We start from the raw sequence: 25681 nt of genomic DNA on the forward strand, positions 1-25681 counted from the left end.
CAGTATGTGGTTTTTATACAAATAAAATGAGTTTCCCTCCATACCCAGATGCTTTGTTGTCTAGAATGGGGATGAAGGGGTAACTCACTCTTTGTCAATAAGGGGACAGCCTTCCCCCATATGTATTTTTTTACTGGGTTTTCATCTGGGATTTCATCACCAAGCCTGGCCTGTCGTGCGCTGGCATGTGGCGCGCATGCACTCTAGTCCCTATGTGGTCTGGTGATAGGGGTTGTAGACTTTTTTCGGTGCTCGAATGGAGTTGTTGACAGAAATTAGATTCAGTTACGAATCGTGACTATCTGTTACTACAGATGGTGTCTGTATTGCAGGGCTATCTATCCGTGTTCTGTTGGAGATGAGAGTCTCGACAGTAAATATTTTTCCCCGGGGTCTATTTCTAATGCGTGCGTTCCAGCGCTGGGGGTTAGTCGGTCGCCTGGATGAATCTAAAGTCTATGATGTTAAAATGCCTATTTACTCTGTTCCATCTGACTGCACAATCCACTGTCTCATCAGCCCAGCCAGGGAATTTATAAACTTGATCTCCACTATAAAAAGCATCTAGACATGTTCTCCCATTTCCTTTATTTTTTTATTTTTTGTGTGTAATTCTTACCCCCTTTTTTTCCCCAATTTCGTGTTTATGATCTTGTCTCATCGCTGCAACTCCCCAACGGGCTCAGGAGAGGCGAAGGTCGAGTCATGCGTCCTCCGAAACATGACCTGCCAAGCCGCTTTTCTTAACACCCGCTCGCTTAACCCGGAAGCCAGTTGCACCAATGTGTCGGTGGAAACACTGTTCAACTGACGACCGAAGTCAGCCCGCAGGCGCCTGGCCCGCCACAAAGAGTCGCTAGAGCGTGATGAGCCAAGTAAACTCGAGCGCAAGACAAACAAATAATAACATGGCTTTCAACAACCATAGAACCAAGGCAATCATAGTTTGTATTGCCTACATTCCAACTCTTGCCTCCCCAAAGTATTCCAGAACCGGAGTCTACATTTCATTAGAAAAGTTTAAAGGTGTATTTCTCTCGCAATTCTTGGTGGGTAGATTGGGCCTAATGTGCCACTGTGGGTCCTTTAGCAGCTAATAGGCTAATTTGCTAGCCAAATGAATAGCCCCTTCAGAAGAGCAGCCCTACAGCAGTCCAGTCCCCTTCCCGGCTATTAGAGGTAATAACCAATGCACTGCATGCTCTTTCGCCCTCAAGGTAAGGGAGAGATAGGGCTCATTAAATAATTAGTGATCTATTTTGCTGCGTGTCATTGTGTCGTTGTGGCTAGAGTTGGTTGTGGTCCATGCAAACGTGAAGTGAGAGAGAGAGACAGAGGCACACACTCACACAGACACACACATCAAATCAAACTTGACTAGGCCTGTTTACAGTGGCATATACTGTATATGCTATAGCCTCTAGGCGAGAAGGGCCTAACCAATGATGACATCAACATGAGATGCTATATTACACGTCACCATCCCCGTAACATATAGGGAGAAGGAACCTGCCTTTCTTGCAGAAGCTACATTGACTATAATAAAAATATAGATGCAACATCCAACAATTTCAACGATTTTACTGAGTTACAGTTCATATAAGGAAATCTGTCAATTTAAATAAATAAATTAGGCCTTAATCTATGGATTTCACATGACTGGACAGGAGGGCCACCCACTGGAGAGCCAGGCCCAGCCAATCAGAATTAGTTTTTTTACAAACAGAAATACTCCTCAGTTTCATCAGCTGTCCAGGTGGCTGGTGTCAGACGATCCTGTGGGGGAACCTATATAAGTTCTTCAAAGAACCCTTTAAAAGGGTTCTTCTAAGAACCCCTTTTAATGGATCCTCAAATAACTTTTTGGGGTTCATTTTTGAATTACCCACTCTACTAACCCCTCTCCCCTATTATTATTAATTAATAATAATAATACGCATAACAATAACAACAATAACACCATATTTTAGTTGTCAGTGTTTATTAGGATTTTAGTGGCAAAGCAGAATGACAAAATCCAAAAATGAGGTCAACTCCATAGTCAGAATGATTTTGCAGTGCATGGTGATTAAACAGGTTTCCTGTTATATTCATCAGAGGTGTAGGGAGGGTGAAGTCTGTGAATCCAAAAAATTGTAATTATACAGATGATTAACTCAACATGCACATCGCAGTATTCATATCTTGGTTTTTGTGGTAAATGTGAATGAAAAATACTCTTTTGATAATGGTTTTCATACACATACCTTGTCTATAATGTAGAGGCCTATGGGATATTCAATGAAGAGGTAAGGGAGGAGGATGGTACATGTGATCTGCATAACATACCAATACCAATTGACATACCTTTGTATGCCTCCTCGTCTGTATACCTGCAGACACAGACACAAAAGTGAGCAGTTCAGTCATCTGCACCCAATACAGCTAGCCTTCAACATATTCTTATAGCCTACATATTCGTACCTCTTTGTTGATTGATGTCCATTGAATTTTGTCAATTTTCTGTTTTAGAAAGATTTGCACAAATATGGAAAGATTGATGGTATCATCATAAAACAATATCAATTTAGATCATACAAGGGACAAACCTTACCTTAAATTGAGACCTTTACATTTTTCAGTTAAGTGCCTGCACCTGCTGTCCTTTCAAATTCAAATCCAAATGTTTCAGTTGGGCAGTTAGGTTCCTGCAAGAACCCCACTAACTAAGGAGGTTCCTCGATGAACCCCACCTCCTATGGGGTTCTTGAAATAACCTTTTGGGGGCAATTTTCAGTGCCAAGAACATTAAGGTTCTTCAAAGAACTTTGAGGATCTTAGAACAACCCTTGTTGAACCCCACATTTTTAGAGTGCAGTTGAAGAAGCCAAATGTGGTCTGCGGTTGTGAGGCCGGTTGGACCTACTGCCAAATTCTGTAAAACGACATTGGAGGCGGCTTATGGTAGATAAATGAACATTACATACTCTGGCAACAGCTCTGGTGGACATTCCTGCAGTCAGCATGCCAATTGCACACTCCCTCAAAACTTGAGACATCTGTGTCATTGTGTTGTGTGACAAAACTGCACATTTTGGAGTGGCCTTTTATTGTCCCCAGCACAAGGTGCACCTGTGTAATGATCATGCTGTTTAATCAGCTTCTTGATATCTTGGCAAAGAAGAAATTCTCACTAACAGGGATGTAAACACATTTGTGCACAACATTTTAGAGAAATATGCTTTTTGTGCTTATGGAACATTTCTGGGATCTTTTATTTCAGCTCATGGAACATGGGACTAACACTTTACATGTTCCATTTATATTTTGTTCAGTATACATTGAATCTACATTGAATCTACATTGCTATTCTTGCAATGTAACCAACTCAATGTAACTCCCATGTCAAACAGACGGAAATGTTCTTCCCGCTCCTTTGGGAAAAGTGAATTGATTACTTTAGGCACCTTCTATATGGTCTGCAATGCATTCTGCAATGACAACCCAATGTATCATGCCATTTTTTCTCTGTAATGTGACATGAGTAATGTAGTGAGAATAACATTGTGCCATCCAATCAACTACACGGACATGCCTAGGCCATACATACAGTAACTATGTCCCCAAGGTTTTCCTGGTCAGGTCACATAGTTCACTTATGTTCTCACTTATCAATAGAACATCCTTGGTCTTCCCTACTGCCTCTGATCTTGCGGACTCACTAAACACAAATGCTTCGTTTGTAAATTATGTCTGTGTTGGAGTGTGCCCCTGGCTATCCGTTAAAAAAAGAATATAGAGAAAATTGTGCCGTCTGCTTTGCTTAATATAAGCAAATTGAAATGATTTATACTTTTGATACTTGAGTATATTTTTGCAATTACATTTACTTTTAATACTTAAGTGTATTTAAAGCCAATATAATTTTAGACTTTTACTCAAGTAGTATATTACTGGGTGATTTTCACTGTTACTTGAGTCATTTTCTATTAAGGTATCTTTACTTTTACTGAAGTATGACAATTGGGTACTTTTTCCACCACTGGCTGTAAACCAGGGAATGGGTCTGATGAGCAGATAGAAAATAGAATATGATCATTTCCCGTCAGTCACGGTTCCATCTGCAATGAGAATAATAACCTGACGCTGCAAAGACTAAGAGATAGGGAGAGAGAGCTATAGCGAAGAGGTGGAGGAGAGGAAATGAGTAGAGAAGACGAGGGTAGAGCCTATATCTTCTCTCCTTCTCTCTCTCCTGCATCTGTTCCCAGCGTAATCCATAATGTAATACACAGAGCAGTGTGTGTGTGTGTGTGTGTGTGTGTGTGTGTGTGTGTGTGTGTGTGTGTGCCTTTGCACATACTAAGTATCCAGAACAGCGCCGGAGAAGATGGCTGCCGTTTTACAGCCCTCTAACCAATTGTACTATTATGTGTGTTTTTCCGCGTTATTTGTAATTTATTTTGTACATAATGTTTCTGCCATCGTCTCTTATAACCAAAAAGAGCTTCTGGATATCAGGACAGCGATTACTCACCTCGTATTGGACGAAGATTTTGTCTTCAATGAGGCGGCCGCGAAGGATATCATACAGACACCCGACAAGGCCCAAATCCCCGTCATTCGCGTGAGGAAGAGACGGAGATATCGTGGACGTAGATCGGGGTGCCTTGTAAGGATCCGACGGCGAGCGAGTAAACTGCCTCTTCCATCAATCCTATTAGCCAATGTTCAATCATTTGAAAATAAATTGGATGACTTAAGATTACGGTTATCCTACCAACGGGACATTAAAAACTGTAATATCTTATGTTTCACCGAGTCGTGGCTGAACGACGACATGGATTTCATACAGCTAGCGGGCTATACGCTACATCGGCATGATAGAACGGCTGACTCCGGTAAGACAAGGAGTGGCGGTCTGTGTATATTTGTAAACAACAGCTGGTGCACAAAATCAAATACTAAGGAAGTCTCGAGGTTTTGCTCGCCTGAGGTAGAGTATCTTATGATAAGCTGTAGACCACACTATTTACCAAGAGAGTTTTCATCTATATTTTTCATAGCTGTCTATTTACCACCACAAACCAATGCTGGCATTAAGATTGCACTGAATGAGTTGTACAAGGCCATAAATCAACAGGAAAACGCTCATCCAGATGCAGCGCTCCTAGTGGCCGGGGACTTTAATGCAGGGAAACTTAAATCCGTTCTACCTAATTTCTACCAGCATGTTAAATGTGCAACCAGAGGAAAAAAAACTCTAGACCACCTTTACTCCACACACAGAGACGCATACAAAGCTCTCCCTCGCCCTCCATTTGGCAAATCTGACCATAACTCTATCCTCCTGATTCCTGCTTATAAACAAAAACTAAAGCAGGAAGCACCAGTGACTCGGTTAATAAAAAAGTGGTCAGATGACGCAGATGCTAAGCTACAGGACTGTTTTGCTAGCACAGACTGGAACATGTTCCGGGATTCTTCAGACAGCATTGAGGAGTACACCACATCAGTCACTGGCTTCATCAATAAGTGCATCGATGATGTCGTCCCCACAGTGACCGTACGTACATACCCCAACCAGAAGCCATGGATTACAGGAAACATCCGCACTGAGCTAAAGGGTAGAGCTGCCGCTTTCAAGGAACGGGACTCTAACCCGGACGCTTATAAGAAATCCCGCTATGACCTCCGACGAACCATCAAACAGGCAAAGAGTCAATACAGGACTAAGATTGAATCGTACTACACTGGCTCTGACGCTCGTCGGATGTGGCAGGGCTTGAAAACTATTACAGACTACAAAGGGAAGCACAGCCGCGAGCTGCCCAGTGACACAAGCCTACCAGACGAGCTAAACCACTTCTATGCTCGCTTCGAGGCAAGCAACACTGAAGCATGCATGAGAGCACCAGCTGTTCCGGATGACTATGTGATCACGTTCTCCGTAGCCGATGTGAGTAAGACTTTTAAGCAGGTCAACATTCACAAGGCCGCAGGGCCAGACGGATTACCAGGACGTGTACTCCGAGCATGTGCTGACCAACTGGCAAGTGTCTTCACTGACATTTTCAACATGTCCCTGACTGAGTCTGTAATACCAACATGTTTCAAGCAGACCACCATAGTCCCCGTGCCCAAGGACTCTAAGATAACCTGCCTAAATGACTACCGACCCGTAGCACTGACGTCTGTAGCCATGAAGTGCTTTGAAAGGCTGGTCATGGCTCACATCAACAGCATTATCCCAGAAACCCTAGACCCACTCCAATTTACATACCGCCCCAACAGATCCACAGATGATGCAATCTCTATTGCACTCCACACTGCCCTTTCCCACCTGGACAAGAGGAACACCTACGTGAGAATGCTATTCATTGACTACAGCTCAGCATTCACCACCATAGTGCCCTCTAAGCTCATCACTAAGCTAAGGATCCTGGGACTAAACACCTCCCTCTGCAACTGGATCCTGGACTTCCTGACAGGCCGCCCCCAGGTGGTAAGGGTAGGTAACAACACATCTGCCACACTGATCCTCAACACGGGGGCTCCTCAGGGGTGCGTGCTCAGTCCCCTCCTGTACTCTCTGTTCACCCATGACTGCATGGCCAGGCACGGCTCCAACACCATCATTAAGTTTGCCGACGACACAACAGTGGTAGGCCTGATCACCGACAACGATGAGACAGCCTATAGGGAGGAGGTCAGAGACCTGGCCGTGTGGTGCCAGGACAACAACCTCTCCCTCAACGTGACTAAGACAAAGGAGATGATTGTGGACTACAGGAAAAAAAAGAGGACTGAGCACGCCCCCATTCTCATCGACGGGGCTGTAGTGGAACAGGTTGAGAGCTTCAAGTTCCTTGGTGTCCACATCACCAACGAACTATCATGGTCCAAACACACCAAGACAGTCGTGAAGAGGGCACGACAAAGCCTATTCCTCCTCAGGAGACTGAAAAGATTTGGCATGGGTCCTCAGATCCTCAAAAAATTCTACAGCTGCACCATCGAGAGCATCCTGACTGGTTGCATCACCGCCTGGTATGGCAACTGCTTGGCCTCCGACCGCAAGGCACTACAGAGGGTAGTGCGTACGGCCCAGTACATCACTGGGGCCAAGCTTCCTGCCATCCAGGACCTCTATACCAGGCGGTGTCAGAGGAAGGCCCTCAAAATTGTCAAAGACTCCAGCCACCCTAGTCATAGACTGTTCTCTCTGCTACCGCACGGCAAGCGGTACCGGAGTGCCAAGTCTAGGTCCAAAAGACTTCTCAACAGCTTCTACCCCCAAGCCATAAGACTCCTGAACAGCTAATCATGGCTACCCGGACTATTTGCACTGCCCCCCCACCCCATCCTTTTTACGCTGCTGCTACTCTGTTAATTATTTATGTATAGTCACTTTAACTCTACCCACATGTACATATTACCTCAACTACCTCAACTAGCCGGTGCCCCCGCACATTGACTCTGCAACAGTACCCCCCTGTATATATAGCCTCCCTACTGTCACTTTATTTTACTTCTGCTCTTTTTTTTCTCAACACTTTTTTTGTTGTTGTTTTATTTTTACTTTTTTTGTTAAAAATAAATGCACTGTTGGTTAAGGGCTGTAAGTAAGCATTTCACTGTAATGTCTGCACCTGTTGTATTCGGCGCATGTGACCAATAAAATTTGATTTGATTTGATTTGATATGTGAATGCATACGTCCATCCATCCATCCATCCGTGTGTCATTGAACCCTACTTACCTGTAAATGTGTAATTATTTTACATTACATTTCAGTCATTTAGCTGACACTCTTATCCAGAGCGACTTACAGGAGCAATTAGGGTTAAGTGCCTTGCTCAAGGCCACATCGGAAGATTTTTCACCTAGTCGTATCGGGGATCCGAGCCAGTGATCTTTCAGTTACTGGCCCAACGCTCTTAACCGCTAGGTTACCTGCCGCTCATCCTTAGCTAGCGTAATCCAGGCTGCTGTTACATCACATCGTGCAGGGTTCATCCCACTAGATGAGTATTGTTGATTAGGCCTGTAATGAAGTCTCTAGTAGCACTCTACCAACCCTCTACCAACTCAAACAACCCACAACACACAAACACGCGGATGGGTGCACACACACATGGATGGACACATTCACATACGTACGCATACAACCCACTAGAACACACAGATCCTACAGAAACCTGCCCGGGGAAATAAGCTAACACAATCACTACACACAGGTCACAATACTGGAATGGCTAAAGTTCTGTTAGGAAGAGACAAAACAACTGTCTTCTCACACAAGCTTTATTGACCAGATGAACAGAACATTCTCGCAACTTGCTTATTTTTGCCTCCTTATAGATTGTGCAGTGGCGCTTGGGTTGTGATATGAATGCAGCTGCCTGTGCAGTAAGGGAGGCAGGTGTAGCCACCGAGGTGTCTTTGTGTGCGCGTGCCTCTTTGTGTTTATGTGTCTGTGTGTGTGTGTCTGTGTGTGTGTGTATGCCTGCCTGCTTGCAGGTGTGTAACAGGGAATGTAATAGCTATTGATTGGTGTATTAGCAGTGTGGCGCTATGGATAGGCTTTCTGCTGCCAGGGACCAAACTGGACTAGTTTATTTCACCTTTCTGACAGCACACTGAGACACACTCACACACACACATCCCTAACAGTAGACTGCACAGTACCCCAGACAGGTGTGTGTGTGTGTGTGTGTGTGTGTGTTTGGGAGTTTGTATAAGAGAGTTTGTGTGTGTGTGTGTATGTGTGGGAGTTTGTATGAGAGAGTTTGTGTGTGTGTGTGTGTGTGTGTGTGTGTGTGTGTGTGTGTGTGGGAGTTTGTATGAGAGAGTTTGTGTGTGTGTGTGTGTGTGTGTGTTTGTGTGAGGAGGGGGACTATACAGTGGGGAAAAAAAGTATTTAGTCAGCCACCAATTGTGCAAGTTCTCCCACTTAAAAAGATGAGAGAGGCCTGTAATTTTCATCATAGGTACTCGTCAACTATGACAGACAAAATGAGATTTTTTTTCTCCAGAAAATCACATTGTAGGATTTTTAATGAATTTATTTGCAAATTATGGTGGAAAATAAGTATTTGGTCAATAACAAAAGTTTCTCAATACTTTGTTATATACCCTTTGTTGGCAATGACACAGGTCAAACGTTTTCTGTAAGTCTTCACAAGGTTTTCACACACTGTTGCTGGTATTTTGGCCCATTCCTCCATGCAGATCTCCTCTAGAGCAGTGATGTTTTGGGGCTGTCGCTGGGCAACACGGACTTTCAACTCCCTCCAAAGATTTTCTATGGGGTTGAGATCTGGAGACTGGCTAGGCCACTCCAGGACCTTGAAATGCTTTTTACGAAGCCACTCCTTCGTTGCCCGGGCGGTGTGTTTGGGATCATTGTCATGCTGAAAGACCCAGCCACGTTTCATCTTCAATGCCCTTGCTGATGGAAGGAGGTTTTCACTCAAAATCTCACGATACATGGCCCCATTCATTCTTTCCTTTACACGGATCAGTCGTCCTGGTCCCTTTGCAGAAAAACAGCCCCAAAGCATGATGTTTCCACCCCCATGCTTCACAGTAGGTATGGTGTTCTTTGGATGCAACTCAGCATTCTTTGTCCTCCAAACACGACGAGTTGAGTTTTTACCAAAAAGTTATATTTTGGTTTCATCTGACCATATGACATTCTCCCAATCCTCTTCTGGATCATCCAAATGCACTCTAGCAAACTTCAGATGGGCCTGGATATGTACTGGCTTAAGCAGGGGGACACGTCTGGCACTGCAGATTTTGAGTCCCTGGCGGCGTAGTGTGTTACTGATGGTAGGCTTTGTTACTTTGGTCCCAGCTCTCTGCAGGTCATTCACTAGGTCCCCCCGTGTGGTTCTGCGATTTTTGCTCACCGTTCTTGTGATCATTTTGACCCCACGGGGTGAGATCTTGCGTGGAGCCCCAGATCGAGGGAGATTATCAGTGGTCTTGTATGTCTTCCATTTCCTAATAATTGCTCCCACAGTTGATTTCTTCAAACCAAGCTGCTTACCTATTGCAGATTCAGTCTTCCCAGCCTGGTGCAGGTCTACAATTTTGTTTCTGGTGTCCTTTGACAGCTCTTTGGTCTTGGCCATAGTGGAGTTTGGAGTGTGACTGTTTGAGGTTGTGGACAGGTGTCTTTTATTCTGATAACAAGTTCAAACAGGTGCCATTAATACAGGTAACGAGTGGAGGACAGAGGAGCCTCTTAAAGAAGAAGTTACAGGTCTGTGAGAGCCAGAAATCTTGCTTGTTTGTAGTTGACCAAATACTTATTTTCGACCATAATTTGCAAATAAATTCATAAAAAATCCTACAATGTGATTTTCTGGAATTTTCTTCCTCAATTTGTCTGTCATAGTTGACGTGTACCTATGATGAAAATTACAGGCCTCTCTCATCTTTTTAAGTGGGAGAACTTGCACAATTGGTGGCTGACTAAATACTTTTTTTCCCCACTGTATCTGTGTGTGTGTGTACCTAGGGCTGTAGCGGTCACGAAATTTCGTCAGCCTGTGATTGTCAAGCAAATAGCTGCCGGTCTCACGGTAATTGACCGTTAGTTAACATAAACACATTTAGCTGCTCCTGGCTTCCAGGACCTTTGGAACATCTACATTTAAAAAAGTCTAATAAATCCATGTAATATAGCCTACACCTTCACAATAAGTCCATTATTTATTTTAGACAGGTCTAAAGAAACATGATATGAAGAATATTTAGTCTATTTCAGAAGAACAGAATAGCATACTTGGAGTTATCCTTATGTTTGGTCCTCATCTGGCTATGCCAGATGGCTGTGGGCTACAATAGTTCATTTAGCAGACAAGATTTGCTTAGAAATCCGTGGCATTATTTTATATTATTTCATAGTATGAAGAATACAATTGAACAAAGCTGAATAAAATAGAAAGGATATTTTCTCCAAGCTATTTGAGGGAGTGCGCATACGTGGCTATTCTGTGTTGTGCAGTTAACAAAGAAATATGTACTCCTATATGCTTAATTTAGAGTTATTAATGTAACTTTAGTTGTTCAAAAAATGTTGGGCTAAATGTTTTGATTTGTAATACATTGTAAGGCTGCATGATGCGACTCTAATGATGATTTGAAAAAAGTTGCATGAAAGGCATGAGACTCTGCTTTGTTTTTTGCTCAGGCTGTACACACTTCATCAGTCTCTCATTCACAATTTGACAAGCACTGTATAATGCCTCGAATTTCCCGGCGGCATCCCCTTTGTGTGGCCGTAATGCCCCCCCAAAAATCCATGCCTTTTGCGGCCAGCGGCCGTTGTGCCCTTGGACTGAATATAATAATGATAATTCCCTTCTCCCTGAGTGCTGCTTGCTCCGAAGCACCTCTCCCTCACATGGCGCTCCATCATGTGATCGGGTCTTTCTCACAGGCTACAAGTGAAGACAGACACATTGGGGACGCAACTGTGCTCGTCCTTACCTTATCCAATTCTGAGGTGCATGTTGAAGATATTGGAAGAACTGTCCACATTTACTTTTCGTCAGCCAACAAGATGAGTAGGCCTAATGAACAGCTAAAGCACTAGCCTATGTCAATCTACTATCCCTCATAGTACAAAAGTTGACCTATTCTATTCTGTGCGAGAAATAAATTATCCAAACATAGTCTGGGACAGTTGTGGGATGCGATAGATCCCAAATTAATACAACCACTAGCATCAAAAAAACTGTTTTACGCAATGAGGCTGACGCAACAGATCAGAACGTTTAGCTTAAAATGTTGATAAACTATTAGGCGATTTCTTCACATTATAAGGGCAGCAATGTGCACACTGCAGTAGGCTATAAGTGTGAATGTTCCATTAGCGGGAAAACATCATTATCAAAAGTGACCGCAAATGTGATTATGCATGTAATGCTTTTATTATAAAGGTGCATTTTTATGGTGAAAATGATCTTCCCCAAACTTGAAACACACGCGCTGCTTATGTATGCCAGTTAAGCTCTACACCCCTTATAATGTTGATTAATGTGCTTAATTTAAGAAGTTATTTGGCCATTTTAGTTGTGATAAAATGTCTACCACTGTTTACCTGCATGCCTCCACATAGTTCATTAAAGCCTGTTTATCTCTGGCCTGCCATGTAATAATCCTTCATCCTAATTACTGCTGATGCGGTAATGGTGTGTGTGTGTGTGTGTGTGATTCCCGCAATGAGACTCCTCTACACAGCCTGGGGATAGCACACTACGTATGTATCACCAAGTGGTTGTCTGTCTATCAGTGTGTCTGTCAGCACGTCTGTAGAAACAGCAACATCATAATTGTAGGTGATTATAAAACGAGGAGGGTTGGGAAGGATCAAACGGTGTATATCAAGGACTGCTACAAGCTGTAACACCTCCCTGAACTACTGTCACGATCGTCATACATAGAGGAGGACCAAGGCGCAGCGTGTTGAGCGAACATACTTTAATTAGTTAAAGTGCAAACATGATACAAAACAACAAAACGACTCGTAACATCCTAGGTAACAATGACCAACTGGAACAAAAACCCACAAACACCAAGGGAACACAGACAGTTTAAATATGGCTCCCAATCAGAGACAACCAGCCACAGCTGACACTCGTTGCCTCTGATTGGGAGTCACTCAGGCCAACAAAGAAACAGAAGAACTAGAACCCCCAACATAGAAATATACCACATAGAATGAACACACCCTGGCTCAACATATAGAGTCCCAGAGCCAGGGTGTGACAGTACCCCCCCCCCCTAAAGGGGGACTGCGACCGCACCTCCACTAGAACAAAACAGGGGAGGGCTGGGTGGGCATTCCTCCTCGGCGGTGGTTCAGGCTCCGGCCTTTCCCACCACCCTCCAATAAACCCCCCATAGCGCCACTGGTCCGGTCTGGCCCCGCTGGCTGGAGCTGAACGGGACGTAGCAGGAGCGGTTAGCTTCAGCTCCGTAGTGGAGCAGTTGACCGGTACCTTACCAGGCACCGGTGACCCAGGCACGGGTTGTGCTGGACTGACGACGCGCACCCCTGGCTTGGTGCGTGGAGCCGGAACGGGCCGAACCGGGCTGACGACTTGCACCCCTGGCTTGGTGCGTGGAGTAGGAACGGGCCGAACCGGGCTGACGACTCGCACCCCTGGCTTGGTGCGAGTGGCAGGAACAGGCCGGGCCGGGCTGGCGACGCGCACCGTAGACTTGGTGCGAGTGGCAGGAACAGGCCGGGCCGGGCTGACGATGCGCACCCCTGGCTTGGTGCGTGGAGTAGGAACAGGCCGGACCGGGCTGGCGACGCACACCGTAGGCTTGGTGCGAGGAGCAGGGACAGGCCGGACCGGGCTGGCGACGCACACCGTAGGCTTGGTGCGAGGAGCAGGGACAGGCCGGACCGGGCTGGCGACGCACCCCGTAGGCTTGGTGCGTGGAGCAGGGACAGGCCGGACCGGGCTGGCGACGCACACCGTAGGCTTGGTGCGTGGAGCAGGGACAGGCCGGACCGGGCTGGCGACGCACACCGTAGGCTTGGTGCGTGGAGCAGGGACAGGCCGGACCGGGCTGGCGACGCACACCGTAGGCTTGGTGCGTGGAGCAGGGCCAGGCCGGACCGGGCTGGCGACGCACACCGTAGGCTTGGTGCGAGAGGCAGGAACAGGCCGGACCGGGCTGGCGACGCGCACCGTCCATTTGGTGCGAGGGGCCGTAACAGGCCGGACCGTACTGGGGACACACACCACTGGCTCTACCCCGGGATCTGGAACGGGCCGGACCGGACTGGTAACACATCCCAGTACTTCTCGCCGTGCCTCTAAACCTTCCTTCCCTTCCTTTACCAGTGACCCCCGTAACCTGGTGGCCTTTTGAATACGCCCCTTTTCTGCCTCCGTCAGCCCCGTCGTCCATGCCCTGTGCCCCCCCCTAAAAATTATTTGGGGTTGCCTCTCGACCGTCCGACGACGACCCTGATCACGCCGTTGCTCCTCTCTCCAGTCTCACTCCATGGCCGGCGATCCATCCCGGCCAGGATTTCCTCCCAGGTCCAGGACCCCTGTCCGTCCAAAATCTGCTCCCACGTCCAGGCTGCCTGCTCCTGGACACGCTGCTTGGTCCTGGTATGGTGGGTTTTTCTGTCACGATCGTCATACATAGAGGAGGACCAAGGCGCAGCGTGTTGAGCGAACATACTTTAATTAGTTAAAGTGCAAACACGATACAAAACGACTCGTAACGTCCTAGGTAACAATGACCAACTGGAACAAAAACCCACAAACACCAAGGGAACACAGACAGTTTAAATATGGCTCCCAATCAGAGACAACCAGCCACAGCTGACACTCGTTGCCTCTGATTGGGAGTCACTCAGGCCAACAAAGAAACAGAAGAACTAGAACCCCCAACATAGAAATATACCACATAGAATGAACACACCCTGGCTCAACATATAGAGTCCCAGAGCCAGGGTGTGACAACTACAGTACAGTACTGTCATCCTCCAGGACTGCAACTAGCTGTCTGTTCACCCAGGTTTAGGGCCTGTATTCACAAAGTATCTTATAGTAGCAGGAGTTCTGATCTAGGATCAGGTCCCCCCTGTCCATATAGTCTTATTCAATTTGTAATGAAATTCCTACTCTAAGACGCTTTATGAATAAGGGCCCAGAAGAGCCTCAGTTGCTATGTTTTTTCGCTATCTGCTTCCTGGATAGAACATGAATTGGAATGACATTGTGCTTTTATGTGAATTCCTCTTGGATACCATATAGTCATGTCATTCATGGATATCATTCCAATTGATAGTCGTAGAGCTGAATGTAGAATGGAGTATGGCCTTGCGGTGTCCTTGAGTACCGATTCAGATGTGTAGGAGAAGCATCCTTCCTGTCCATTAAAGGAAGATGTGGCCTCGGGAAGAAATAGGATCTTCCACAAAAAGAATAATAGATACTCAGCTGCTTTAAGAGGAGCTTTAAGAGGAGTTCGTTTGAATCATGTATGTTTCTTGACCTTAGAATTACAAGTAACTAGGCCTATATTTAATGTATCCTGCCCCCATTGATAAGTAGGTATACTAGAGTGGCTTGTTATGCCACTAATATACACTAAATATACAAAAATATGTGGACACACCTTCAAATTAGTGGACTCTATTTCAGCCAAACCCGTTGCTGACAGGTGTATAAAAGCGAGCACACAGCCATGCAATCTCCATAGACAAACATTGGCAGTAGAATGGCCTTACTGAAGAGGTCAATGACTTTCAACATTGCACCGTCATAGGATTCCACCTTTCCAACAAGTCAGTTAGTCAAGTTTCTGCCCTGCTAGAGCTGCCCCGGTCAACTGTAAGTGCTGTTATTGTGAAGTGGAAACGTTTAGGAGCAACAACAGCTCAGCCGCGAAGTAGTAGGCCACACAAGCTCACAGAGCTGGACCGCCGAGTGCTGAAGCGCGTAGCTCGTAAAAATCGTCTGTCCTTGGTTGCAACACTCACTACCCAGTTCCAAACTGCTTCTGGAAGCAACTTCAGCACAATAACTGTTCCTTGGGAGCTTCATGAAATGGGTTTCCATGGCCGATTAGCCGCACACAAGCCTAAGATCACCTTGCGCAATGCCAAGCGTCGGCTGGAGTGGTGTAAAGCTCGCCGCCATTGGACTCTGGAGCAGTGGAAACGCATTCTCTTGAGTGATGAATTACGCTTTACCATCTGGCAGTCCGATGGACAAATCTTGGTTTGGCGGATGCCAGGAGAACGCTACCTACCCCAATTCATAGTGCCAGCTGTAAAGTTTGGTGGAGGAGGAATAATGGTCTGGGGCTGTTTTTCATGGTTTGGGCTAGGCCCCTTAGTTCCAGTGATGGGAAATCTTAACGCTACAGCATACAATTACATTCTAGACAATTCTGTGCTTCCTACTTTGTGGCAACAGTGTGGGGAAGGCCCTTTCCTGTTTCAGCATGACAATGCCCCCGTGCACAAAGCGAGGTCCATACAGAAATGGTTTGTCGAGATTGGTGTGGAAGAACTTGACGGGCCTGCACAGAGCCCTGACCTCAACCCCATCGAACACCTTTGGGATGAATTGGAATGCCGACTGTGAGCCAGGCCTAATCGCCCAATATCAGTGCCCGACCTCACTAATGCTCTTGTGGCTGAATGGAAGCAAGTCCCCGCAGCAATGTTCCAACATCTAGTGGAAAGCCTTCCCAGAAGAGTGGAGGCTGTTATAGCAGCAAAGGGGGGACCAACTCCCTATTAATGCCCATGATTTTGGAATGCGATGTTTGACTAGCAGGTGTCCACATACTTTTGGTCATATAGTGTAGCTGACTGCACCGGTGTGTGTGTGTGTGTGTGTGTGTGTGTGTGTGTGTGTGTAAGAGAGAGAGTGTTAGTGTGTGCTCACAAGTCTGTGTCGATGACTGCAGGTTGGTTTGGAACACAACACAACTCTAACCTTGAGGCCCCAAGACACCTGCTGACAAACTATCTTTGTTCCCTCTCCTCTACCCCCCACCCCCACCCCCCTTCAAAGACACCCCTGGTGAAAATGAACACTGCCATCCCCCATCCTCCACACATGCACATGCGCACACGCACATATACTCTCTCTCTCACACACACACGGGCACACACACACCGTCCTCCCAGCCCCTCACCCCTGACATTGAGCTCTGTGTGCCTGTCCTGTCTCTCTCTCTCTCTCTCTCTCTCTCTCACTGCATCATCAGGCACAGCCACACGTCTTCTATAGTACTTACAATAACATCCCACTGGGCACACACTGGTTAAGTCAATGTTGTTTCCATTTCAATGAAATTATGTTGAACCAACGTGGAATAGACAATGAACTGACGTCTGTGCCCAGTGGGATTCACAGCTTCTATAGCACTTAAAGTGACATATAACTACAATGGTTTTGACATAATTGTCATGAGACCAGGGTTGAAGGTAGATTTAATTTCTACTATGTGAGCACGCACTTGCACCCAAAGAAATGTATGGGCCGAATAGTAATGACGTCATTTAACTGTAAAATGTATTAGCTTTTAATGGGGAATGGACACAACCATGCAGTCATGTTTTCATCTGATTGTCAAACAATAGGCTAGGCTACCTAAGCACGTTTGTCTACTCTATTGTCATTAGGCCCACTTGTAGTCTGAATTGATTGATGCATCCAGTGCTGTCCACCGCGCGTCTCAGTCCCGGCCAGTCATCTCTGTAAAATGTTAGTGTTCGCGTCGAACCACACTGCATATACCACCCTTTTTCAAGTCCATTCGCTAATTTCTTATGCGGCTGACAGGCGCTAATGGTAAATTATGGGGTAATAGCCTACAGTTTTCTCGCCATCTTCATTTTAATTATTGTTGTAGGCTCATGTTTTACCGCCTGGCATCTACTACCATACCCTGTTCAAAGGCACTTAAATATTTTGTCTTGCCCATTCACCCTCTGAATGGCACACATACGTAAAAATCCTTCTTTAACCTGTCTCGTCCCTTTCATCTACACTGATTGAAGTTGATTTTACCAAGTCACCTGGATTCACCTGGTCAGTCTATGTCATGGAAAGAGCAGGTGTTCCTAATGTTTTGTACACTCAGTGTATGTGCAGCAATTCATGTCAAGTCAGATTTATTTAAAGTGCATTTTACATGGATCACAGCACACTTACATAAGACTTTAAAGTAACACAGTAACGGTAGTCTTGGTCCACATGATGGGATGGACTGGTTCTTGTTGGTGAAAATGAAAAATGAATATCTGTTCCCCGTGTCTGACTAGTGATGATGCATTTATTCAGCTGAAACGCCAGATTGAATTTTTGCAAGGTTCACTGGTCTCCTCGCCTCCTCTCCAACCATCCCTATATCCTTCTCTTCCTCCCTATCTCCATCCTTGTTAGAAGGATTTTAGAGCGAGACAGATGAGCCAGCTGAGTCCTGCCCTATCTGTTAGCCTCTTTAGATAACCATAGCATCCCATTTTCATCTCTCTTTCTCAAATACATTTAATTTAAAATGCTTTATTGGTATGACAAAGATACTTGTGTTACCAAAGCAACAAGGTTATACAATTCAACATTGAAAAACATTAAATAAATGATAAATGTTCATCTCTCCCTCTTTCTTTCTTTCTTTCTTTCTTTCTTTCTTTCTTTCTTTCTTTCTTTCTTTCTTTCTTTCTTTCTTTCTTTCTTTCTTTCTTTCTTTCTTTCTTTCTTTCTTCTCTCTCTCTCTCTCTCTCTCTCTCTCTCTCTCTCTCTCTCTCTCTCTCTCTCTCTCTCTCTCTCTCTCTCTCTCTCGCGCTCTCGCTCTCGCTCTCTGTTTCTTTCTCTCTCTCCATAGCCCCAGCGTTAATATAGTCTGTTCTGTTTTCACTGACCTTTCACCTGACACACTCATCCCTGGGGTTACAATAACTCATAAGACATTCATGATTACCTCGTATATCTCAAGGTTTTGATAGTTTACTTTGCTCCTTTCGATATTCATGTATTGTATCTCTCATATTCCACACATGTTTTCCTGGAGCGGCGTCTGGCAACACGAATCAAACATCAACTGCTTCAAGAGGAATTCACAATTTCCTCCCTCAGCCTTTTTTTCAGACAGAAGGCCCCTAAGAGGCTTTAGTTGTGGAGCTCAGCTGAGAGAGAGAGAGAGAGAGAGAGAGAGAGAGAGAGAGAGAGAGAGAGAGAGAGAGAGAGAGAGAGAGAGAGAGAGAGAGAGAGAGAGAGAGAGAGAGAGAGAGAGAGAGAGAGAGAGAGAGAGAGACACCACACCTCTCTTTCAGCTCTAGACTGCATCTTTGTGCACCAGGGACATGGCAATAACCTCAGCTTGTATGACTCGACTACGAAGGCAGTGCGTGTGTGTGTGCAATCATATTTGCACATGAGTGTGTGAACTACCAATGCTCTGCAGGTATAAATCTGCCTTGGCAGTGACCTGAGCATGTTTCATATAGAGGGATGAAATGAGGAATGCTCTGAAAGAGAGAAGAGAGACAAAAAGGAGAGAGAGAGGAGAAGAGAATCAGGTCTTTCCACTGAGAGAATAATGGGCACAATGAGGGGTCTCTCACCTCTGCAGATGGGATAGATGGGAAAAGTTTGCACACAGAATACACCTAGCTCTGTCTCTCTGGATGGATGCTGCAGTATTGTACCCATACACACATACTGTACACACACACATACACACATACACACAGTTACATTGTATCCTAAACCATCACCTTGTTCATCACATTGATTTCCCAGTGGTATGCGGTTAATGCAACAACGACAATCTCCGTTAGCTATAAAAACATCTAATTACCTGAATCATTTATTTTATCCACCACCCTCTCACTATCTCTTTGTTCTTCTGAGACAAAACTTCTGAGAAACTCCCAGGATGCATCACATTCTGCAAACTGTGCTCGTACAGACACACACAAATAGGATCAATGCATAGGCAATGGGTCACCTTCAGTAGGCACAAAATGGACTAAAAACTATTTTAAACTAACATATTTGATCTATAACAAGAACGCTTGTCCAACGTGTCTTCCAAGTGATCGTTATAGCCGTTTTGACTGCTTGTTAGCCGTTGTCACGTTACTTACTGTTGATGTTACAGCATGGCTTACTAATGGAAGAAAACTGTTCTGGAGGATTCCCATTTTGTCGACTGACAGACGAGCAGAGACAGGAGAAAAACGCTTACTCTATCTACAAAATAACAGAGAGAGAGAGAGAGGCAAATGAGATAAAAACATAGAGACTGCAGAGATATGGAATATTGTGAAAAACATTACTGTGTTTTTCAGGCCCATGGCTGATATTGAAGTGTCTTCTCTTACAGCCGCCTAATCAGATGCATCCCATTCATTCTAGTCGAAACAATGGCAGCAGTCTGATTGGGGATACGTGATGGCTTTGTCTATTGTGTTCAAAGGGAACAATAACCATTGGCACTGGAGTCCCATTTCTGTCCTTAGAGAGTGTTGCCTCGCTCCTCTCTCCAACCCTCAGCCTCTGTGAAAAACATACAGATACATACACACGTACACACACACACACATACAGACCAACGCAGGCAGGCACACACACAGAGAGAGAGAGAGAAGGTTTTTAATAGCCCACAGATTGTTATCGGACAGACACCGGAGTCACCTCAAGGTCTGCCTCCCTGTCACACTGACATTCTCACGCCTGTGCGCACGCGTGTCAGTTTATAACAGTTTTGATACAGGGTTTTAGCCCACAGCGTGACAGAGCAGATGAACTGATTGCTACCCCTCTCTCTCTCTCTCTCTCTCTCTCTCTCTCTCTCTCTCTCTCTCTCTGTGCCTGTCTCCTCATCTCAGAGTTATGGGCAGTAGTCATGTCTAATCTTTTGTAATCCAGTATTAGGGGAACTGAGGTCTAGCTGAGGCCTAGGTGGATCCACAGAAGGAGTGATTGGGAGGGGAAGAGAGGAGGAGAGGGGGAGAGAGGGAATAGAAAGGGAAGAAAGAGGTGAGAGGGGTTGAGAAAGGACAAAAAGCCAAAGTGAGAGGAAGAGGGGAAGTGCTAGAGAAAGGAAAGTAATTGAAGTGAGGGATGAGGGACTTGAGAGAGAACTCTTCATTCAGACAGCTCTATCTCAAAGTGTAACGAGGGTGTGTTTAACGAGGGTGTGTGTGTGTGTGTGTGCGCACGCATGTGGGTGTGTGTGTGTGCATGCGTTCCCTGTCTGCCCACCCCCATATTTTAAAAAAATCTCTGATTGGCTGTAATGACATTCTGAGGGCTGTCCATCATCAGGCGCTGGAGATTAGACCAGGCTGGTCACTAGAAATCCACAGCGATTTCTGACGTTTGAAAAGGTCCTGAGAACGTCGATATACAGTTGAAGTCGGAAGTTTACATACACCTTAGCCAAATACATTTAAACTCAGTTTTTCACAATTCCTGACATTTAATCCTAGTAAACATTCCCTGTTTAGGTCAGTTAGGATCACCACTTTATTTTAAAAATGTGAAATGTCAGAATAATAGTAGAGAGAATTATTTATTTCAGCTTTTATTTCTTTCATCACATTCCCAGTGGGTCAGAAGTTTACATACACTAAATTAGTATTTGGTAGCATTGCCTTTAAATTGTTTAACTTGGGTCAAACGTTTCGGGTAGTCTTCCACAAGCTTCCTACAATAAATTGGGTGAATTTTGGCCCATTCCTCCTGACAGAGCTGGTGTAACTGAGTCAGGTTTGTAGGCCTCCTTGCTCGTACATGCTTTTTCAGTTCTACCCACAAATGTTCTATAGGATTGAGGTCAGGGCTTTGTGATGGCCACTCCATTACCTTGACTTTGTTGTCCTTAAGCCATTTTGCCAGAATTCCGGAAGTATGCTTGGGGTCATTGTCCATTTGGAAGACCCATTTGCGACCAAGCTTTAACTTCCTGACTGATGTCTTGAGATGTTGCTTCAATATATCCACATAATTTCCCTTCTCATGATGCCATCTATTTTGTGAAGTGCACCAGTCCCTCCTGCAGCAAGGCACCCCCACAGCATGATGCTACCACCCCCGTGCTTCACGGTTGGGATGGTGTTCTTCGGCTTGCAATCACCCCCTTTTTCCTCCAAACATAACGATGGTCATTATGGGCAAACATTTCTATATTTGTTTCATCAGACCAGAGGACATTTCTCCAAAAAGTACGATCTTTGTCCCCATGTGCAGTTGCAAACCGTAGTCTGGCTTTTTTATGGCGGTTTTGGAGCAGTGGCTTCTTCCTTGCTGAGCGGCCTTTCAGGTTATGTCGATATAGGACTTGTTTTACTGTGGATATAGATACTTTTGTACCTGTTTCCTCCAGCATCTTCACAAGGTCCTTTGCTGTTGTTCTGGGATTGATTTGCACTTTTCGCACCAAAGAACGTTAATCTCTAGGAGACAGAACGCCTCCTTCCTGAGCGGTATGACGGCTGTGTGGACCGATGGTGTTTATACTTGCGTATTATTGTTTGTACAGATGAACGTGGTACCTTCAGGCATTTGGAAATTGCTCCCAAGGATGAACCAGACTTGTAGAGGTCTACAAGAGGTCTTGGCAGATTTCCTTTGATTTTCCCATGATGTCAAGCAAAGAGGCACTGAGTTTGAAGGTAGGCCTTGAAATACATCCACAGGTACACCTCCAATTGACTCAAATGATGTCAATTAGCCTATCAGAAGCTTCTAAAGCCATTACATCTTTTTCTGGAATTTTCCAAGCTGTTTAAAGGCACAGTCAACTTAGTGTATGTAAACTTCTGACCCACTGGAATTGTGATACAGTGAATTATAAGTGAAATAATCTGTCTGTAAACAATTGTTGGAAAAATTACTTGTGTCATGCACAAAGTAGATGTCCTAACCGACTTGCCAAAACTATAGTCTGTTAAAAATACATTTGTGGAGTGGTTGAAAAACGAGTTTTAATGACTCCAACCTAAGTGTATGTAAACTTCCGACTTCAACTGTATGCCTTCTTCGGGCACTCACCCAAATAAATTAAAACAATGGCCCAGCACTGGGCGCGAACTCATGAGGCTCGGAGCGGAGTGGGCTGCTTACACCACTGCGCTACGGCAGTTCACAATGTTCTAACAAGCCGTGAACATACTATGAATACTGATGATACCTAGCGTGTCGTTTTTTATTATTTTGTACTAAGCCTTCCCTAAACCATAGCCCTAACCAGAAGCACAATGCCTAAAACCTTTGAGATGTTTCTGTTTTAACTCTGTAACCACACGGAATTAACCCTGTAACCATGAGGAATTCATGCGTCAAAAGTACACGTTCATCGATAATACGTTGAATTTCTAAGGGAAACTATGAGATCTTGTTGGATTAGACAGCCAATCACCCCTCAGTCAGAGTGTGTGTGGCAGGGTTGGGGTCAATTCCATTTCAATTCCAGTCAATTCAGGAAGTACACTGAAATTCCAATTTAAATTATCTTTAATGCTTTTTCAATGTGGAACATTTTGAATTGGAATTTGGTTTACTTTCTGAATTGACTGTAATTGAAATGGAATTGACCCCAACCCTGGTGTGTGGTGTGTAAGTGTGCGAGTGTGGTGGAGTTGGGGGGAAGGGATTGGGTTATGTAGGTGTGTATAGGTGTGTGAGGTTGTGTGGTTGCTCATAGGCCTACAGTACATTTCAATTACTGATTACACTCCCATTCAACTACGGTTACGAATAACAGCTAAAAATTGCTTTATTGTGTATGTCTTACCTTGTCTTGTTCTCTCTCTCTCTATCTCTCCCCCCCCTCTCTCTTCCAGCCCCTGATGGTCGACCAGAGGTTTCCAGCGACAAACCCGTAGGCACTAACCCAGGTGGTCGCGCTCCCCCGGTGGTGAGGGTGAGAGGTGCAGGGTGCCCCCCTGCCTGTCTGTCTCTACCCACGGCCCTCACCCTCCTCCTGGTCACTCTGGCTCTACAGTGGAGCATGCTCTGAACACATCATAGTGCCCCCTACTGACCTGGCCCCCTCCACACACACAGTACAGACTACACCCCATCACCACCTCCTATGTACCCCTACCCCAATGCACAGACTGGACTGGGGTAGAGGAAGGAGGACAGGTGAAGAAATGCGAAGAGGACAGAGAGAGAGAAGGAGGAGGGGGTGAAGAGAAGAGGAGAGAGAGAGATGTGTGTGTGGTGGGGGGGGGGGGGACTGTGTTGTCCCATAGAGACAGGAGTGTGTGTGTACGAGCTCCTCACACACACTCATACACAGGCAGATTGTTACAGTACTCAGCCTGCTGCTTCCTGTGTGTATGCTGTGGACTAGGCTCCCTCCACAGCTCTACTGCTCTCTGCTTTAACAATGCACTCATATTCTCTATCAGTGGGACGGACTACCATGCAGGACTTCTGGGCCTCAATATGCAAAACTCCCTCACACACTCATGTGCACGCTTTCACACACACACACACACATACACTAACACATATGCAGGCATGCATACATACACATACACATACACACACGCACGCACACACACACACACACACACACACACACACACACACACACACACACACACACACACACACAAACACACATACAAAAGACACGCTGACACCCTCTAACACACACACACCTTTCACTCTTCTGCTGCTGGTTTCTGTGTTGTCAGCTCCAGTACTTGCCTCTGTGGATACTTTGCCTCTTTAGCCAATCTTCTCCTGGGTTTCAACGCCTTTGGGCAGAGTTCACTTCATTTTACAACTGTGTATTTGCTCTAAAGGATTAATACACATAAGAAATGCATGCTAGATTAATAAAACAATCACTTTCCACCAGGCCAACATAGCCGATTGGACACGCTCTAATTGATTAATTATAATCCACATAATCATTTACATTTCCTGTTGCTGCAGGATTATCTTCCTGGTGTAGCAAACTGGCTCAAATGAAGATCCTAAATCTGTATGCAACACTAGAAGGTATCGATCTCATAGGTAGAGAAGGACACAAACACACACGTTCGTCAGACGCTGTATGTGTGTGGGGGTGGTATGTACTGTATATAGATTGATTGATTTGATTGAGTATATTTAGATATTGTTCTATTAAACTCTCCCAACAGAAGCCCTTTATTGAGAGAGTTGAATGGATTAAACATTTCTGAATATATTATATTTTGTTTCTATTTTGTTTTCTGAATAGCTTTGAATGGACTGTGCTTGTCCCCCTATTATATGAAAAGCAATGCAATAATATCAGAGATATATTTTGTATAACGACTATACCAAGAATGTACAAGTGTCTTTTCATATACCAACATGCTATATGAAGTGTTGGCAACTTTTTTCACGAGACATAATCGGTCAAAGCCTGTTTGTACATTGTTGATTTACTATTGTTCGTTGTTCGTCCAGTTTTTTTGTCTGTGTTTCGCTCTTTGAATTGCACATATGCATGCCTATCCTTATCATTGTTTGTTACGTTAGTAACTTGAGACTGTATACTGTATTACATTGCAACAGTCTGTTACATCTAAGAAACAACCCCCATTGTTTACGTTTTTAACAACCTGGTACTTCATTTCATGCTACTCTGCATCTCTCTCTTTATCTCTCTCTCTCTCTCTCTCTCTCTCTCACTCATATGTCTCTTTTTCTATAACCCATTCAATTACTTTATTTCTGTTTTGACAATGTGATCAAAAGATTGAATCAGCTTATTCTACATTTACCATATTAACCCATATTAAGGATAATAACCGCTAAACAATACATTATATCGCTAATGCAGGAATATACACAATGCAGTTACATACATGCCAGTGCATTTCTCTCACTTCATCAAAACATCAAAATATTCCATCAAACTTGTTGTTTGATTGAATATTTTGATTGATGTCTGTTGTATTTTTTATTTGTAGAAGGGAATGTTTCTTTGGTTGGTACCGTAGAGGTTGTACACTTGAAGTGATTAAAACCAGGAGAATGAAGGTATGAAAAAACACAGATATTTATACTGTTTAGGCCTATAAGGCCAGTCGTTTTTGCTGACCACGGGATCTGACCAGTAAAAACTAGGCTACAAATATGGCCTGGAGTTTTCCCAGGCTTATTTTACCTACACCTGGTTCATGTTCATCAGCGCAC

At 44.8% G+C, this 25681-nt stretch overlaps 1 protein-coding gene across 1 annotated transcript in view; it reads left to right on the forward strand.

Moving 5' to 3' along the window:
* Window positions 1-23516, forward strand: part of LOC311150471 (uncharacterized protein) — a gene marked incomplete at both ends in the record, with an annotated part of 99202 nt that extends 75686 nt beyond the window's left edge. The window contains one exon of the mRNA XM_084187970.1: window positions 23341-23516. Coding sequence (XP_084044096.1) covers window positions 23341-23516 — 176 coding nt within the window. The remainder of the gene's footprint in view (window positions 1-23340) is intronic.
* Window positions 23517-25681: the final 2165 nt, after the last annotated feature.

This window comes from Coregonus lavaretus, assembly GCF_964263955.1.
Source record: "Coregonus lavaretus genome assembly, chromosome: 23".
In the NCBI taxonomy this organism is placed as follows: domain Eukaryota; kingdom Metazoa; phylum Chordata; class Actinopteri; order Salmoniformes; family Salmonidae; genus Coregonus; species Coregonus lavaretus.